The following is an 18,004-nucleotide window of genomic DNA, read 5'->3' as shown; positions in this document are numbered from 1 at the left end:
GGTGCAAATGGAGCAGAGCTGAGCCAAGGGAGAGACCCCGGGAGCGCTCGTGCATTTTGGGACCATTTGGGTTCCTCTTGGCTGCAGCCCTGGCTGGGCTCTTGTGCTGCCCAAGGTGGATCCATGGAGGAGATCCTTGGAATAAATCCCTGCTTTATTCTTTAGCTCCATCTAGTCTCTGTTCTAGGTCAGCCTTCTCAAGGCATCAGTTTCACCTCTTGAAGGAGAGAGGGATTTTTTTCTCTTTAGTTTATCCTGGCATTTGCTGGTTCCCAAAGGATTTCAGCAAAAGGCTGGCTCTAAGACACACAACAGCTCAAATCAAGTGTATATGGGCAGATGACCCTCAAAATGTCACCCTAAATAAGCCACCATGGGGCTCTACACTCCCCAAAGGCATGAAAGGTACTATTGGCATTTTCCAAGATTCTCACCAATAATCACTATTTCCAGCATTAGTTGCAATTCAAAGCCAGCAGGTAAGTTGAAACAGGTTTATTCATCTTTGAAGGAACCTCAGCTTTTCTGTGAGGGTGGGGAGGCCCTGGCACAGGGTGCCCAGAGAAGCTGTGGCTGCCCCTGGATCCCTGGAAGTGTCCAAGGCCAGGTTGGATGGGGCTTGGAGCACCCTGGGATAGTGGTGTCCCTGCCCATGGAATAATTAGAATCATTAGAATCATTAGTAGGAAAAGACCTCTAGGAACATTAAGCCCATTAAGCTAACATGCCAGGTCCCCCACTAAACCATGTTCCTAAGCACCACATCTGCACTTTTGACCACTTCTCGATGCTATTTGTACCACAGCAGCCCCAGCTGAGAGCATCCCCTCCATCCCTGACCATTCACTGCACAGTTTGGCCACCAAACACTTGAAAATAGAGAGAGGAACTCCACCACAGCCAGTTCTTTAAACAGCATTTCACCTCTTCCGTTTATAGCTGAAAAAAAATCTTTTATGATTTTTGTCCAGCAGCAAGGAAGATTATCTGTTTCTCCCCAGCTCTGTCCACATTCCCAGACAGGGCTTTTTAGCACAAAAATTAGCATGTTTTTCGATAGCCCCAATGGCTGAGCACCTCTGGAGCTGTGATTTGGGCAGAGCACATCCCTCCTGCCTGTTTGCAGTGGATCTGTGTATTCCTGAAGGATCCCCAGAGCAAAACACTGCAAGGCTTCAGCCCAGCACAACAACAAATAGATAATTAGAGCACTTAAAACCTAATGAGGCTCAGACAAACTGTACCCAAACCTCCCAAATAACAAAGCACTGGAGGAAGCACCCTCTCTCTGAGGTGTGGGACACCGTCCCACCAGGCAGTTCAGGGAGAAAAATAAAGATTTTTAATTTTTTTTTTATTAAGCCCCAATGCCAACAGAGAGGTTTCTGGGGGAGATGGGTGCCACATCCCCAAAGGATCTGCATGGAGAATCAGGGCGGCCTCACAAACTTCAGGTGAAACACTTCATGGATTTGTTTGGCAATTCCAAACTAAAGGAACTGCTCTCTGACACGTGGAGGATTTGGCAAAGCCCTGGGGGTGGCAGTGGACTGAGCACAGGTAGCTGGAGAACAAGAAACGCCAGATGACTTTGTGTGTGAGTTGCTTAGAGAGCGGGAAAAGAAAAGAAAAGAAAAGAAAAAAAAAGCAGCAAGGTTTGCTCAGGATCTCTGTGTGAAGGAAAGGGCAGGCATTGCAAGAATTCAGAAACAACATCCTTAGGTGGAGATGGGCCAGTAGTGGAAGGGGCTGAGCACGTAAACAGGCTCAGGAGCAGGAAGCTGGCAGGAGCGTGTGAAAGCTCTGGAGAGGCTGCTGAGATTTCACATGCCTGCACACGGGGAATGGACCCAACCGGGCCACCCGGATTCCTGCAGGGTTCAAACCCTCCCGTGCTGCTCTGGGCAGAGCTGGGGGTGGGTCCCGGTCGTGCAGGGGTGGTGTCAGGCTGGGGACAACACTGGAGGTCAGGTGCACACTCAGGCTCACAGCCTGCGTGTTTCTGATGTCACTCCCCACCAGCTCAGCAGTGGAGGGAGGAATTCCTGCACATCCACAGGTGGGTCTGCTACAGGCATCCTTCTGCCTGGACCAGCTGGAGATGAAGCTGCTGAAGGCACCTGAGCTTGGGGTTTGAGCCCCTGTAGCACAGGCAGATGTTACAGCAGGACCTCACCTCCTCCCTGTAAGGATAAAACCCCACTCACCCCATCCCCGGCTCTGCAGGGCTTCAGGGGGCTCTCAGTGGTATTTAAAGGTGGAATTTAAAGGTGGTTTTTGCCTAATTTGCTGCATCTCTTGTACACACTGGCTGCTCTAATGCCAACATATAAGCATCTCATATAAGCAACATATATGCATCTGATTTGAAGGATTTAATCAATTAATTTTTGAGAAAAATGCAATAGGATCACTTCAGATTGTTAGAGAAACAGGTCCCCACTCCCACTACAAGCCTGCTTTGTCCCAGTCCCTGTGTATTTATCACCTCATTTTGGAAAACAGGACAAAACCTTCTCAGAAGGCAAAGTCAGCTAAACTCACCTAAATTCTGGCCAGCACAAGAAAAATTGCATGAACAGCTCCTACTTTATGCCAGTATTAATGATGCTCAGGGCTTCCTGAGTCTTAACGGGAAGAGAAGTCTCTTTTAAAGCCCATGTTGGCATCAGGGACAGATGGGGGTTTACACCTGCCTGCCACCAAACCCCGAGAGTCCCAAGAGGAGCAGGAAAAAACAAGGAGCAGGCAGAGATTTCAGCCAGAGCCCTGGGAATTCACCCCAGAGTTAAATCCCCAGGGCCCTGCCTCCACTTGTGCTTTTGCCACTGGTGTGGAGGGTCCTTGGGAACACAGCAAAAGGGCCATGCAGAGGAGCATCAGGGATAAAGGGGCAAAATTTAGGGTACCTAAACCCCAAGAGCTCCTCTCTGCTCTCACAGAGCAATCAAGCCCCCAGGATAATGGGGGCACAGCACAGCCAGAGGAATCCTCACTGGCTGTAAATTACCTCCCCCAGTTCCAAAAAACACCCCAGAACTCGTGCTGGTGGGTTTAGACCTTATAGAGGTGCAGATGGGGAGACAAAATACATGGTTTATAGTGAAAACAATAATCAAAGCGCTACCCCAGCCTCCCTGCAAATGCTGAGAGCAGATACTTCCAGCCACCAGCGTGAATGATCACCCTGGTCACAAGCCTATAGAGCGACTCCCTGGAATTAAATCAGTATACTGCACGGTTCCAGTTCCTTTCATCCAGGAATCTTCAAGTGATTTACAAACAATTCCTTTAATTAAGCCTCCCAAACAGCCCCCGGGGTAGTGTTACTGTGTCTGTGCGGGGAATGAAGGCTTTGCCCGGCTAAAATGGCAAAAAGCTTGCAAAAGTCTCATCAAAACTCCTCCCAGACAAAATATCTTAGAAGAGTCTCTCTGCTTTGATGCTGATTCTAAACCCCGCTGGTTAAACAGTTTTTTCCCCTCCTGGGGAAGTGGCCCCAATTGCCTGCTCCTGGCCGTGTCAGGATTAGCATTCAATGGATAAAATGTTTGTTTTTCAAATGCACATCTCTGACAGCTCATCCCAGTACCAGGGAACTCTCAGTACTGGGGAGGTAGCCTGGGAATTCAGCTTTGGGAATGAAAAGCGGTGTTTTGGCAACAAGGGTTTCAAACCCATCAATCTGTGGTTTGCTCTGAGCCCGGTGCTTGATCTCTGCTAAAAACCCTTCCTGCCCTTTTTTTTTTGCCCCCAGGACAGGTTTGAGCTGTGGCTCTTTTGAATCCCCTGAGAATAAAAAGTATTTTTTGTTTCTTCCTGATGCAGTTTTGCTATCAGACTGCCGGTGGGGATAAAAGATGCAATGTGGAGAAAGAATAAATAAAATGAAATACCCCATGAAGATGCTGTGATGGGTAACTCTGAGCCCCTCCCTGGCTGGTGGAATTTAAAGATGTTTTCTGCCTAATGCTATATTTGCTGCATCTCTTGTACACACTGGCTGTGCCTTGTCTAAAGCTGATTTTCTTCTGATTTAAGCAAGGATATAAAGAGGAATCTCTGCAAAATCAGGGGATTGGGATGTACAAGCCTGGAAGTCAGTATTTCTAAGGAAATTGCTGTACCCCAGAGAGCCGCTTTTAAAAACTTCATCAGCCTTGGGCAGGTTCTGCTCTGCCCCACACACAGAAGTTGTCACCTTGCAGAAACCAGCTCCGAAATCCCTAACTCTCATTCCACATCCCATTTAAACGCAGCAAATCATGCAGGCTCCATCCCAGCCGTTATTTCCTGAGATACCCAAAATGTTACAGCTCCACTTATAAACCAAATTTCTTCTGTTTGAGGAGTAAAGGGGGAAAAAAGATGAATTTTAGGCTTTGAGGAACTCAGATGACCACAGCAGATTCCAGTTTTGGAGTTAAGCACTGCTGGGACTCTGAGCCCAAACACTCAGCAAACAGGGATGCCTGTCTTGGCCCCTAAGGAAGAAAATCCTGGTTCCAGTACCCAGGGAGCAACATAAAAGCATCCCTAAGGAGCTTATTTCAAAATTTAAGAGCAGCAAAGAATGGCAGAAAATGCTGTTTTGAAGGATTTAATCAATTATTTTTTGAGAAAAATGCAATAGGATCACTTCAGACTGTTAGAGAAACAGGTCCCCACTCCCACTACAAGCCTGTTTCGTCCCAGTCCCTGTGTATTTATCACCTCATTTTGGAAAACAGGACAAAACCTTCTCAGAAGGCAAAGTCAGCTAAACTCACCTAAATTCTGGCTAGCACAAGAAAAATTGCGTGAACAGCTCCTACTTTGTGCCAGTATTAATGATGCTCAGGGCTTCCTGAGTGTTAACGGGAAGAGAAGTCTCTTTCAAAGCCCATGTTGGCATCAGGGACAGATGGGGGTTTACACCTGCCTGCCACCAAACCCCGAGAGTCCCAAGAGGAGCAGGAAAAAACAAGGAGCAGGCAGAGATTTCAGCCAGACCCCTGGGAATTCACCCCAGAGTTAAATCCCCAGGGCCCTGCCTCCACTTGTGCTTTTACCTCCGGAGCATCCCTCAGCTTTTGTTACCTTGAATAAAAGCACATTCAGCTCTGCAGAGGCTCTTCTGGGAGCCGTGAGTTGGAGTGGGATTTTATTTTTATTATTTTATTTTATTTTATTTTATTTTATTTTTTTAATTTTTAAATGTTATTTTATTTTATTATTTTATTTTCACAACTCCCTCGCCTTCCCTGATTACAAGGAAGAAATGCCCCACTCCTCCCTATCTTTACTCACTCTGGAAAGCATCAGTGCATTTCCTTTCCCTGCTACTCTTCCATGTGGTTTATGGCCACTTATCCACAAAACACCCCACCAGAGCACCACAACTCCCACTCCATCACCCCGAACCTCACCCTGAACCCCAACACTACCGCAGGAGCTGATTCCACTCCCGAACCTCCCCAGGAATCTCCAGTTTCACCTTTTCCCAACTCCACCATCAAGTCCCACCCGGGAATCTCTGTCTCCAGCAGCATTCCCCGCTCCTCTCCCGCGCCATCTCAGCCTCGCGTTCCGCGGGAGCAGCACCTGGACCGCTGCAAGAACTGCCCCGCCACGCCGAGCCGAGAGCCCCCCCGGCTCCATGGGGACCCCAAAAGCGGGGTGAGCTCCGCACATGGCTCTGCCCAGAGCCCGAGCCCCGAGCGGGGGCTGGTGGAGCGGGATGCGGGCGGGCAGAGCTGAGGCTCGGGCTCATCCCTCCGCAGAACGAGGCGGCACTGCGGCTCCCGCGCCCCAAGTTGCGCTGCCGCGGAGGGCTGGATGCGCCCCGGCTGCGCTCAGAGCCGCGACAAAGCCGCGACAAAGCCGCGACAAAGCCGCATCCAGGCGGCGGGTGGGCGCCCGGCGTCCCCCAGCTGCTTTTCCGCCAAACTCGCCAATAGCACCGGGAAAAGCGGAGCGCGGCCACCAGGCGAGGGATGCTTGAAGCGGGGAAGAAGGCACGGGAAGCGGAGGGGCGGCACTCACCGAGCAGCAGCAGCGGCAGCAGCGGCAGCAGCCCCGCAGCCCGCATGGTGCCTCGGCGCGGCCGTCCCGGCGCGGCTCCCGGCGCTCTCTCCCGGCGGGGCGGGCGGGCGATGCCCTCCCTCCCCCGGCCCCGGCCCCGGCCACGGCCCCGGCCAGGGCCCCCCCTTCTGCCGCCGCCGGGGGAGGCGCAGCACGGCCCCGGACCGCCCCCGCCTCCGCCCCCGGCGCGGGAGGAGAGAGCGCCGGGATGGGGATGGGAATGGGGATGGGTATGGGAATGGGGATGGGAATGGGAATGGGGATGGGGATGGGGATGGGGATGGGAATGGGAATGGGGATGGGGATGGGGATGGGGTTAGAGATGGATGGGGATGGGGTTAGGGGGGGTGGGGATGGGGATGGATGGGGATGGGGTTAGGGATGGATGGGGATGGGGATGGGGATGGGGATGGGGATGGGGATGGGGATGGGGATGGGGATGGGGATGGGGATGGATGGGGACGGGGATGGATGGGGAAGGGTTTGGGGATGGGGATGGGGATGGATGGGGATGGGGATGGGGATGGGGATGTGGATGGGGATGGATGGGGATGGGGATGGGGATGGATGGGGATGGGGATGGGGATGATGATGGGGATGGGGATGTGTGGGGATGGGGATGGGGATGGGGATTGACAGGTATGGATGAGGATGATGATGGGGATGGGGATGTGTGGGGATGGGGATGGGGATGGGGATTGACAGGTATGGATGAGGATGGGGATGGGGATGGGGATGGGGATGGGGATGGGGATGGATGGGGATGTGTGGGGATGGGGATGGAGATAGGGATGGGGGTGGGGAAGGGGATGGGATGGGGATGGATAGGGATGGGGATGGATGGGGATGGGGATGGGAATGGGGATGGGATGGAGTGGGCAGCGAGGAGCGGAGGCTGCACCTGTGGAGGGATGGGAGGTCTGGGGGAGATTTGGGCTTCTCAACTTCATGGAGGAATTTGGGGGGGGTTCACTGGAGGTGGGAGGTTGGAGAGGGTTTAAGGGAGGTTGGAGAGGGTTTAAGGGATTCGTCAGTGTGGGGATCTGGGGGAGATTTGGACTTCTCAAGTTCATGGAGGGATTTGTGGGGTTTCATTGGAATTGGGAGGCTGGAGAGGACTTAGGGTTCTTTAGGATAGGGTATGGGGGGATTTGGGATTCTCAACTGCATGGAAGGATTTGAGAGTTTCGTTGGGGTTGGAAGTTTGGAGAAGGTTAGGGGTTTTTATTGGTATTTGGGGTTCTCAATTGCATGGAGGGATTTGGGGGTTTTGTTTGAGTTGGGAGGTTGGAAAGGGGTTTAGGGGTTTAGTTGAAGAGGGGCTTCAGGAGGATTTGGGTTTTTATTTGGAAATACGAGGTTGGAGAGGGTTGAGGGGTTTTGTTTGGATTGGGATTTGGGGTTGTCAGCTGCATGGGGAAGTTTGAGGATTTCACTGGGATGGGGATGTGGGGTTGGGATTTGGGGTTCTCAACTGCATGGGGGTATTCAGGGGTTTTGTTGGAGTTGGAGCGTTGGGGAGGATTTTGGGGTTTCATTGAGGTGTGAATTTGGGATTCTCAACTACCTGGGGAGATTTGGGGGTTACACGTGATTTAGGAGTTCATGTGGGATTTCCATTGGGATGGGGACTTAGCGGGTGGTGGGATTCCTGCCTACATGGAGGGAGTTTGGAATATTCATCAGGATGAAGACTTTGGAAAGAGTTGGCTTTTTTTGTCAGGGTGGGCTGTTTGAGGGGGGATTTGTCATTCCCATCTATGTGGGAGGGTTTGGGTTTTCATTGGATTTGGGATGTTGGGGAGGACTTGGGATTTTTATTGGAATGAGAGGATGATTTTGTATTTCAATATACATAGGAATTATTTGGGGGGTTTCACTGGAGCCAAGGGTGGATTTTGGGTTTTTATCATGGTGAAAACTTGTGGGGGATTGGGAGTTTTAATCTGGATGGTGGTTTGTAAATTGATTTTGGATTCCCACCCACATGAACAAGGATTTAGGATTTTTGTTTGGATGCTGACTTGGGGATCTCTTTGGGATTCCTTCCTGCATGGCAAAAATGTGTGGGTTTTACCAGGATGAGCAGATGGGGTGGATTTGGGATTTTCATCTGGATAGGGCTTTGGGGCTTGATTTCAGATTCACATCCAGGTGTGGGTTACTTGAAGATTTTCATCCATATTGGGTTTGTTTGGGGATTCTCAGCAGGGCTGGGGGTTTATTTGGAGTTTTCATCTGGAGGTGGGATTAATTTGGGGTCACCTTCTGCACACAAACACTGACCCCTCCCCTTCTCCCCCAGAGATTTGCACAGGATGCTTTCTGGGGAAAATTTCCACTTGTCTGAGATTGTCTCAACGGAAACCATGCACCCAAAGCACGGAGGACAAAATTATGACCAAATCTTGGCATAGTTTTGTGTTGAGGCACTGAAAATTGTTTTGTGGTGTTCAGGCAAGGAGTGCTCACTGCAGCTGGGAGGAGACTCAAAATAAGCTCAGGGCTTTGCACTGAATCCTCCTCTGGGCTCTGCTGGATCCAGCCAAACCAGGAACCTTCCTGCCTGGACCCAGAGAGGGTAAAGGCAACCTTCATTCCAAAAGGAACTTTTCAAACATGGTTCTCTTTTTCCCTTCCGTTAAAGGTGGACTTTATTCCTGTTGCAAGGTCACCTTCAGAAGATGAGGACATGCTTGGGTTTGCTGGCTCAGCCCTCCCTGCTTTGCATGTTGTCCCCATAAAAGGTTTCTTGTCCTGATTTAACTTCTGGGTCAGTTAATAATTTTTTTTTAATACAAATAGAGAAAAGAAATATAAAAATAAAAAAAATCTTCACAAACTAAAAAAATATAATTTACAACTTTTAAAATAATCTTTAAAAATCTAAAAATTAAAAATATCTAAATTAATATAAAAACAAAATACACAAACAATAAACAAAAACCCATAAACTTATATTTATGATTATGAGAGACTTTCAGGTGCCTCACCTCTTCTTGCTATAACTGTGCACTACACAGCACCCAAAACTGTGAAACTTGAGTTGCAATAAATGAATGAAAGGGTTGGTACACATTATTAATCCTGCCAGTAGCAGAGTGGCAGTTCCTTCTCCCCCTGAGGAGTATTTTTAATAACAGATCCCATTCACACACACACACACTCTCCCAATTTTTGGGGTTAACTGCAAAGCCAAGACAGCCCAGGGAAAAACCTGGGCTGCTTCAGTAGAACAGACTCTGGGGTAGAGAGGAGGGAGGTGATGCTGAGCTCCTCAAACTCTCTGTTTATGGCACCAATGCCCATAAAACAGTGCAAAAATCTCCTGTGGCTCATTGCCTGGGAGATGGGGCTTCCCCCACGTGTGTTGGGTCGCCTCTCTAACTGAGAGATGTGGGAATAACAGATAAGAACAGAGCTCCCTTGGCAGCAACCTAAGGAAAACAGAACAGAATAGTCTGAAACCCACTTAAAAGTCAGGCTGGATTTGGTTTTATTGTGTGATGTTTGTAGCTAATGAGAGTTAGGAGAAGAACTCTGGTTGGTCCCATCAGCAGATCTGGGCTGTGCTGGTCCTTTGGCCTTGGGCAAAGAGGAGGGAGCCTCACCCCCTGAGCATCTGAGTCCTTCTAGATTGCTGATTTGGGATGTAGGTTTTCTCTTAATTACCACAAAAGGCACCCTGGCACTCACACAGGGAATTTTGTGACTTCTCAGCAGACCTGTTGGATGTAACTCTCTTTTGCTCCCTCAGACCTTGGCCGCTGGCAATTACCATGGTAGCTGAAACAACAGCATGGCCTCCCCCTCTTGGAAACAGGGATTCATCCAGAAACATGGAGCTGAGCCTCCTTTTGCAGGAGGGCAGCAGGAAGGTCTCCCATTATTCCCTGCTGCTTTGCAGGGTACAGGCGCCTTCCCACTCCAAATCTGCCTCTGCTGGAAAGGGGATCATTACTGAGGGTGTCAGATCAAGGCTATGAATCATGAGCAGCTGATGGCAAAAAGAAAGGGATATTTAGCATGACTGCTTCAAAAGCTGGGTGTCTGATAAAGGACATCCCAACCATGAAAAAACCTGAATTTGGGGAGCTGGGCACTTTCTGGGGGTTGTCAAAAAGGCATTGGTGGTTGTCAGCCTTTGACACCCCAAGACATGCAGCATTGCTGACTGTGAGCTTTCTCACCAGCAGCCCAGCTCTGGAGGTTTTCCTAAATACCAAAACCACAGAGCCAGGACATTATGCAGAGGCTTCGCTTCCAACTCCAAACATGAATATCTCAGAGGTGAAGGGAAACCCTTTGGAGAATGGCCTGCACATCTGTCTGAGGAGTGGGAGCCAAAAATAAGAATTTCCTTTAAAAAGTATTACTGACATTATGATTATTTAAAATCTCATGGGCTTAAGTGAGTCAAGTGTGTTTTTTAATTCTGACACTGATGTGGCTGCACACAGGTTCACATTTACCTGGGTCTGTTTGTTCCAGCCAAATATTTATGCAAGGCTTTGAAAGAAGAGCACAGGGAGTCCGTGGTTTCAAGGAATGCAAGTCAGCTGGGCTGAAACCCTCTCAGGAAGAGGAAGACTCCACATGACACAAGATTTCCTTGTTGGGGAAGTCTCAAAATGTGTTTGTGATTCCCCAAATGTACAAATACCCAATTTTTTTTTCTGCAGATTAGAAGTAAACTGGACAAAGGAGAGGGAAACATAAAAAGGTGAGGAAAACATAAAGTAGGAGTTGTTCTTGTGATTCACAGCGCTGGGATAAATTCCCCAAGACAGTTTTATCTTTTCTGCACCTTGTAATTCCTTCTGGGCTGCGTTCAGATTTGTCACAACGTTTGACTGACGTCTCCAGGCAGCCTGGCAATATTTACCCTGGAAATATTTGCCTCTTCTCACAGAAAATGACCGAGGGAAGCCTGCACAGCTTGAAAATCCTCAGGCTGAGATCCAGCTTGGGATCATTTAACTTGCCAGTAATCTGATTTTATTGAACGTCGTCACTTATCTCCTTGTGCGACTGGGCAAGAAGCAATAAGGTTTGGAATTCAGATTTGAGGTTGAGATGGGGAAGAGGAAGGGCTGAAACCTCTGATGTGAGCAACAGTGTGAGCAACAGCCTGTGGACTCCTGGGATGAACATCACCAGAGGCTATTTCAGGAAGGAAAGGAAAAAATAAAAACCACCAAAGCCAAACTACCCTCCTTTCATCAAGAGACAAAAATACCTGTGGTCTGATGTTTGTATTTGTATTTCAGAAGATGGGGAATCAGAAGTGTCACGTGGGAGTCTGTTCCTTAGCCTGGACCTGACCCAGAAGAAGGAAACAAAATGCAGCTTGCCTCAGGAGCAGGAATTGTCTTGAGAAAGCCAAGAACAGCCCAGGATACTGCTCACAATGCCAGCTGTCTTTTCCTGAACTTCTGTGAGTGAAGAGGCAAAAATCCTGTTGGTTTTAGACAAAGATTTGTAAAATCCAGGTTCAGCTCTGAAATAATCTTCTGATCTCAGCTGTGATTTTATTTTGAAGACTTCTGTTCTTCCACTTTTCTCTGCACTTGATCACTCAAACAGGTGCAATTTCTGATTTTCTTGGGTTTAACTTCCCAAGAGGAAAAGCAAGGACTCATTTTCAGCAAGCTGCCAACGTTGCTGCGAGGGAATCTCCTGCAGCATTTAACTGCCCTCTTGGTAAAGAAATGCTTCCTCATGTCCAGTCTGAGCCTCTCCTGGCACAGTTTGGAACCATTCCAACACGTCCTGTCAGTGGATATCAGGGAGTAGAGCTCAGCATCTGCCTCCCCAATTCCTCTCCTCAGGAAGGTGCAGGGAACAATTCAGACAACTCTTTTTCCGAAGCCACAGTGAGTGGATGACTCCTGCTCCAAAATCCCTCATGTTAATCCTCCCCCAAACTCCTGCAGAGGTGAAGGAGCAGTGGAACACCTCTAGAAGAAATTTGGGATGGATTGCACCATTTTGCTGGACAAGGGATCAGCCATAAATGGAGCAGGGAAAGTCCTTGAAGTCCCAGTCTGGATTCAGTGGGAATTTCCCAAGATGACCCTTGGGTGCAGCACACCTCTGCAACCTAAATATCTTCTGCCACTTGGGCACACACTGCTCTCCAAACTCCAACTCCACATTTCTTTGGAGTGCCCTTGCCTCCACCTCTTCCCTCTGACAAGGATCTGCCCCCAAAAATGCCTGGAAGTTACCAGGGTGACCTGCAAAGATCCAGCAGCTTGGATCATTGTTTAGGGCTGCAGCAGCCCTGAGGAATTCACTATTTGTTTTACAGATAAAAGCTGCAACTTCCACACATTCTTCTTCAATTTCACTCTCCATTAAGTGCATTGCCCTGTCATAACAAAGCTCGTTGAATTATTAGAGATGAGGGGAATTTTTTGGAGCCTGGAGTGGGGAAAGGGATGGGAGGCAGCTTGTGGTTTGCCTTCGTGGATCCCCTCCATGGATTTAGGAGGTGGCTGGGGCCTTGTGAAGGTGCCTGGGGGACAGTGAGGGCTGGGAGTGAGGGCCAGAGGGTTGGGGTGGGTCAGGTAGCCTTGGGCAAACCCCTGTTTGTTTGTCTCTCTGTCCCTGTCCTGGACTGTGTTTCAGTTGCTGTCCTCCCACTTTCCCTGGTGCTTTTTTAGACATGGATACAAATTAAAGAGGAAAGAAGGGGTCAAATGAAAGCCTCATGTCCCAGAGCAGTGGTTGACCCCTCCAGTTCCTCCAGCACTATCAAAAATCTTATTTCCTCTTCCCCACTCCGGTGTCCACTATTGGACCCTGGTGCTCCCAGCTGCCTTGTGAGCAGTTTCCTTCATGCCTGGTGCAAGCCATGGGCTGCTGAGACAGGAATCACCTCAGATGGCTTCCTTCCACCCCCAAAACCCCTCCCTGGATATCAGCATGGCGGAGTTGTGAATTCTGGGTCACCCCAGCGCCCTCAATCCTTATGCTGGTGTTCGCTTGTGGTAAATTAAGGTGAGAAAGGTGCTTTTGGAAAGGGGAATTCAAGCTAGGCCAGATGAGTCACTTCTTGCCATCAGATGAGGTGAACCCCACTCCTAAGTCTCATTTCTAATGCTCACTCAGGTTGGTTTAGTTTTTAAAATGCCATTTTCCCTTTCAGTTCCTCAGTTTCTCAGCACAAGCTCTGAGTTACATCCTGCATCTCAACGAGATTAACAAGATGGCCATGGGCTGGCTCTATGAAAGGTTTTGACATTTACAGACAGAACATGCAGTGGAAATAATAAATGTTATTATTTCCACAAACTAAAGCTCGGTACAGATAAACACATTTTCTCTTTTTCTTCCTCAACTGCGAGGGGTTTTTAAACATTTTATGTGGAGCTCTCCTATTTAAAGACAAGGCTGAAAACAAACTGGGAGCTAATTGAAACACTGCTTCCCTTTTATTTCCCTGCTTCCATGTTTCAGGGAAGACTAATTGAAGGGACATTCACCCAGTTAGTGGAAATGCATCACTCTCATCAGCAAAAATGGGAATTACAGAAGGAAATTGGTTGCAGGGTTGACAAGGATGGAGCTCAATTTCCCTGCTGGAGAAGTGCAGAGACAGGAGAATTCCTGCTTGCACCGAAACCTGTGGACAAAGGACTCTTCAGGAGAGGTCAGCTGCAGCTCTCTCCCCCTCCAGCTTCAAAAGAATAGCAATTAATAGCCAGGGGAAAAAGATAGATGCAGAGAGGCAGCAGGGGAAAATCTCCATGCAGCCAGTTCCTCACCACTCCTGCAGGTCTGGGCAGGTGCCCACACCAGCAGCACCCCCAGCACGACAATTTTTGTGCGGTGTTTGAAAAGAAAAGACAGCTCAGAGCTTTCCAAGCAGCTGGGAAAGGAACGATTATGAAGGTGTGAGATCCTGTCATCGTCTCCCCTCTGCTGGTGCTGGGACTCCCAGCAAACTGCTGACCTTGGGGAAGGTTTATGGTGGTTTCCCTGCTGCAGTTGGGTGCTGGTGAACTGTGGTGGCTTTAACTTCTTCTCTGGCACTCAGATGTAGGATTAGTTAGGCAGGAGTTATTAACCCAAATCATCCCAGAGGTGGAGTCACTGTTGATTTGGCTTAAGCCAAACCTACCGCCCAGGCACTGGGAAATTGTAGCCAGGAGACCTCGTGCAAACACTTCACCACCTTGAGATCAAGCCAGCCTGGAGGCAGAATGCCTGCAGCCCCTACCAGAAAAAAGAAATTCTCCTTTCAGCCTGGGACACTGGCAATGAGATGGGGTTATTAGAGCTAAGGAATATTATTGCTCTGTCTTGTGTTTCAGATTGATCCAAGAAAGCTCAAATGGATTCAAAAGCTGCCTGTTGCTGAGTGCTGTGCAAACAGGCATGGAGAGCATTCCAGTCCCAGCACAGCACAAAGCCACATCCTCTTGGCTGTGTTAAGGATGTTAATGAGGTACCTGGGGAGCTGACATTTAGTGAAGGACAATTAGCAGCATTCACAACCCTCCACCTTGGTATTCTACATCAGATGCAGCCCTGCTTCGTGCCTCGGCTCTCTGCTACCTGCAAGAGGGGGGGTTCAGCTCACAGATGCACGAGGTGATGGCAGGGGAGTTGCTTTGTCCTAAAAATGTCAGTTTTGGCTCTCAGGTCGAGCTATCCTGAAGGAGGGAGATCTGCAAGGGCACTCTGGCATTCTGCAGTGTGATGGGCTGCAACTCTACCAAGATAATAATAAAAATAAGAGAGTTAAAAGCCAGAGTGGAGAGAAAAAGAAGAAAATTAATAAATGAATCCCCAGCAATCTGTGGTTTGTGGCCTCGTCTCCTCTCTTTAGGGGGGCTGGTGGGAGTGTCCAGGAGAACGCTCCAGATGTGGTCTGTGTTTCACTCTGCTGAGATTAACAATAAAAGGAAATTCTGGGAAGAACAGGGGGCTGGGCTGGACCTGCTCCTGTAAGAAACATGGTAGGAAGGCCCTCGTTTTGGGGAGAGCTTTGCTGAATTTCTGGGACTGAAGGAAGTTGTCATTATGTTGTGCATCCTGTGTGTGAGGGACAACTGAGGAGAACATCTGCAAAAGATGCAAAAGGATCATAGAAGGCTTTGACCTCTCTCTCCAGATTGAACCTGATTGGTTTTCCTGCTAGCAAATGGCAAATCCACTCAGAGAAAACCTGCAATTCCTTTCCCAACTTGCAAACAGCTAGAGCTCAACACACCACCAGCAGTGACCATGCTGGAGAGGTCCCATGGCTCTGATGATGGGTTTTTGGGTTTGGGTTTGGCCAATCAGGCAGCAGGGGAGGAAAAGGCTGTGCTTTCCATGCTTTGCCTGATGGACCTACTCCAGGATCAGAGCTGGATCCCAAAGCTGCCAAGAGCAGGGTGGAACTGGAATCCAGACTATTGATCCCTATTTGTGCTCTTGGTCTCTATCTAGTTTATCTTGGTCTGAATCAGGGGGAAGGCTTAGTCTCAATCCACACCCAATCAGCAAATGCTCCATATCCACTGTAAAGTTCCTATGGCTCCTGGGTCACCAGCAGCTGGACTTTTTCAAGGCTTTCTCTCCTTTTAGGGTCTCTCCAGTCACTGGAGAGGATGGAGATGTTTTCCTCCATTGCCCTGGGTGGGATGAACAGAAAGAGATTAACATGGATGTTCACTTTTTTTTCTCTGGGAGATGTGAGATGAGGCACAGCTGCCCCCTCACAACACAGAAGGCAGTGCTATAATAACTTCCTTCCTACTTGGAAATATTTAGGATCCCGAGTCAACAAGGAAAATGTGAAATCTGTAATATTTCTGTATTTGTAAGCCTCTGGACAGTGGGGTCCAGCATTGAGGTGACCAGGGAAGGCAGGGCTGCCCATCCATGCTGATGATGCCCTGGAGCACCCAGGGTGGAAGGAGCAGGGTGGGCTCACAAAGGTGATAAGGGAGCTGCAGCACTGGGGAGAGCCAGGTCACCTTGGAAGAACTCCCAGCCCTTTTGTCTCCAAGGTGCTGAGAACAAAATTAATTCCTACCCAGACTTTAGAACATGGCTATTTAATGTATAAGGCTTCATCTGGATCAATGCAAGCTTCCTGCTTCAGAAGGTGGAAAAACCTCTCTGGAACAAGGACTGTGAACACAACTGCTGTCCCATGAGAATCTTCCCTGCAGGAAGAGCCTCACCTCCTTCAAGGCTGCTGAATTCACAGGGCAGATGACAAACCCAGATGTTGACTCCTAATGCTGCTTTTCAAGATGCTGGACTAAAGAACAGGTTGATGTTGTAACATTGCAGTTCACACACTGGATTACAGGGAAAAAAACCCCATTTTCTCCAAAAAGAGTCTGTTTGTCCTCCTCAAACTGTTTTCTTTTCTCTTTCAGCTGTCTGCATGTGATGGCATTACAGAACATCATTTAGTCCTGCACACAGGAGGGCAAACATGGAAAACAGGAAATATTATGGCCATTTTCTACAGATAACAACCCCAAATATAGTAGGCCCGACCTCACCCTCAAAACCCTCCCAACTTGGTTGTCCTTTTTGAGGACTGAACCTCAGATGAGTGAGAACCAGAGCCAAACTGCAGCGACCAGCCCAGGCTGGGATCTCTTTCCCTATTTTGATGTGACATCACTGAGTTTTCCTGATGTGCTTCCCCAGCTCCTATGGCACCAGGCAGGGTTGGACTGCTCATTTTTCATTAAAAAGCACAGGATAATCACAGGAAACAGTGAGAAACAAAATGGAAGCCTGAAACCTCCTCTGGTGTATTAGTCACGGAGAGTTTCCTCTCCAGCGTGCAGTGGGTTCGATATGAGACATTTATTTGTCAATGAAAGAGAGAGATTCTCACTACAGGGGGCTTGTGCATGTTCTGAGAATGGTAAACAGAGAAATCCAAAGCAGAAAGAAGAGTAGGGAAGGAGAGGAGCAGGAGGTGGTGAAGAGCTCCCTGTTTCCCTGAGGTCACTCCTGGCGGGGCACAGAGGTACACGACAGCACGTATCCAGGAATAAATGAACTTCTTCCTCTTTGACTGTTGTCATCTCTCATTTACTGGCCAAAGGCCACTCTCCTGGCACAGCACATGTCCCACCACGCCTCCCTGTGCTAAAGAACAGCTCTCCCTATATTTAGCATTCCCCATCTCCCATTGTTCAGCTGCAAACACCTCCCACCCGTGCTCCATGGGCACGCCAAGGTGGGGCTTGGTGATTCCTGGTGGACACTCCCTATTTTTAGCTATCAGATGATGTGTGGATGTTTGTCAGCTCCTCGCAATTCTTTCCAGGAAGCAGATCTGGACACAGTTTGTAGCTCCCCATGATGTAAAATCCTGCACATTTTCTCCTCCTGATGCCAGCGGGATGGAGGAGGACAGAAGGGTTTGAGATGTGTCCTGCAGGTGGGCTGGGTGGGGTAAGGTGAGATGATTCCCCCAGGGAAAATCAATCCAGGCAGAGCTCTGGGGACTCAGTGAGAAGAGAAGGCTCTGGGGAGACCTTGTGTCCTTTCAATACTGAAAAAAGATGGAGACAAACTTTTCAGCAGGGCCTGTTTTGATAAGACAAGGGGTGATGGTTTTAAACAAAAAGGGTCGATTCAGATTAGCTCTAAGGAAGAATTTTTTTACAATAAGGGTGAAAAAATATTGGCACAGGCTGCCCAGAGAGGTGGTAGATGCCCCATCCCTGGAAACTTTCAAGGTCAGGCTTGGAGGAACCTGGTCTAGTGGAAGGTGTCCCTGCTTATTGCAGAGGGCTTTTAAGGGTCCCTTCCAACCCAAAGTATTCTCTGATTCTATGATTTAATGCTTGAACCTCATACTATTAGGCACATTCATCTTCTCACAGGGTGATGTGGACTACAGGAAAGCCTCTTGTGGGAATTCTTCCTGACAGCCACCAAGAAGCAGCAGTTTGAACCTCAGGAGTGA

The 18,004-nt window shown here is 48.8% G+C and overlaps 1 protein-coding gene across 3 annotated transcripts in view; it reads right to left on the bottom strand.

Moving 5' to 3' along the window:
• The window catches only part of PODXL (podocalyxin like), a 44,093-nt gene extending 37,970 nt beyond the window's left edge, over positions 1-6,123 (bottom strand). For all 3 annotated transcript variants that reach the window (XM_038154801.1, XM_038154802.1, XM_038154803.1), the window contains exon 1: positions 6,025-6,123. In XM_038154801.1, the coding sequence (XP_038010729.1) occupies positions 6,025-6,070 (46 nt within the window). In that variant the 5' untranslated portion in view covers positions 6,071-6,123. The remainder of the gene's footprint in view (positions 1-6,024) is intronic.
• Positions 6,124-18,004: the final 11,881 nt, after the last annotated feature.

The sequence above is a fragment of the Motacilla alba genome, chromosome 1A (genome assembly GCF_015832195.1).
Source record: "Motacilla alba alba isolate MOTALB_02 chromosome 1A, Motacilla_alba_V1.0_pri, whole genome shotgun sequence".
NCBI classification, from domain to species: domain Eukaryota; kingdom Metazoa; phylum Chordata; class Aves; order Passeriformes; family Motacillidae; genus Motacilla; species Motacilla alba.
The sequence above is the reverse complement of the archived record's forward strand: the minus strand, read 5'-3'. Positions and strand labels throughout refer to the sequence as shown.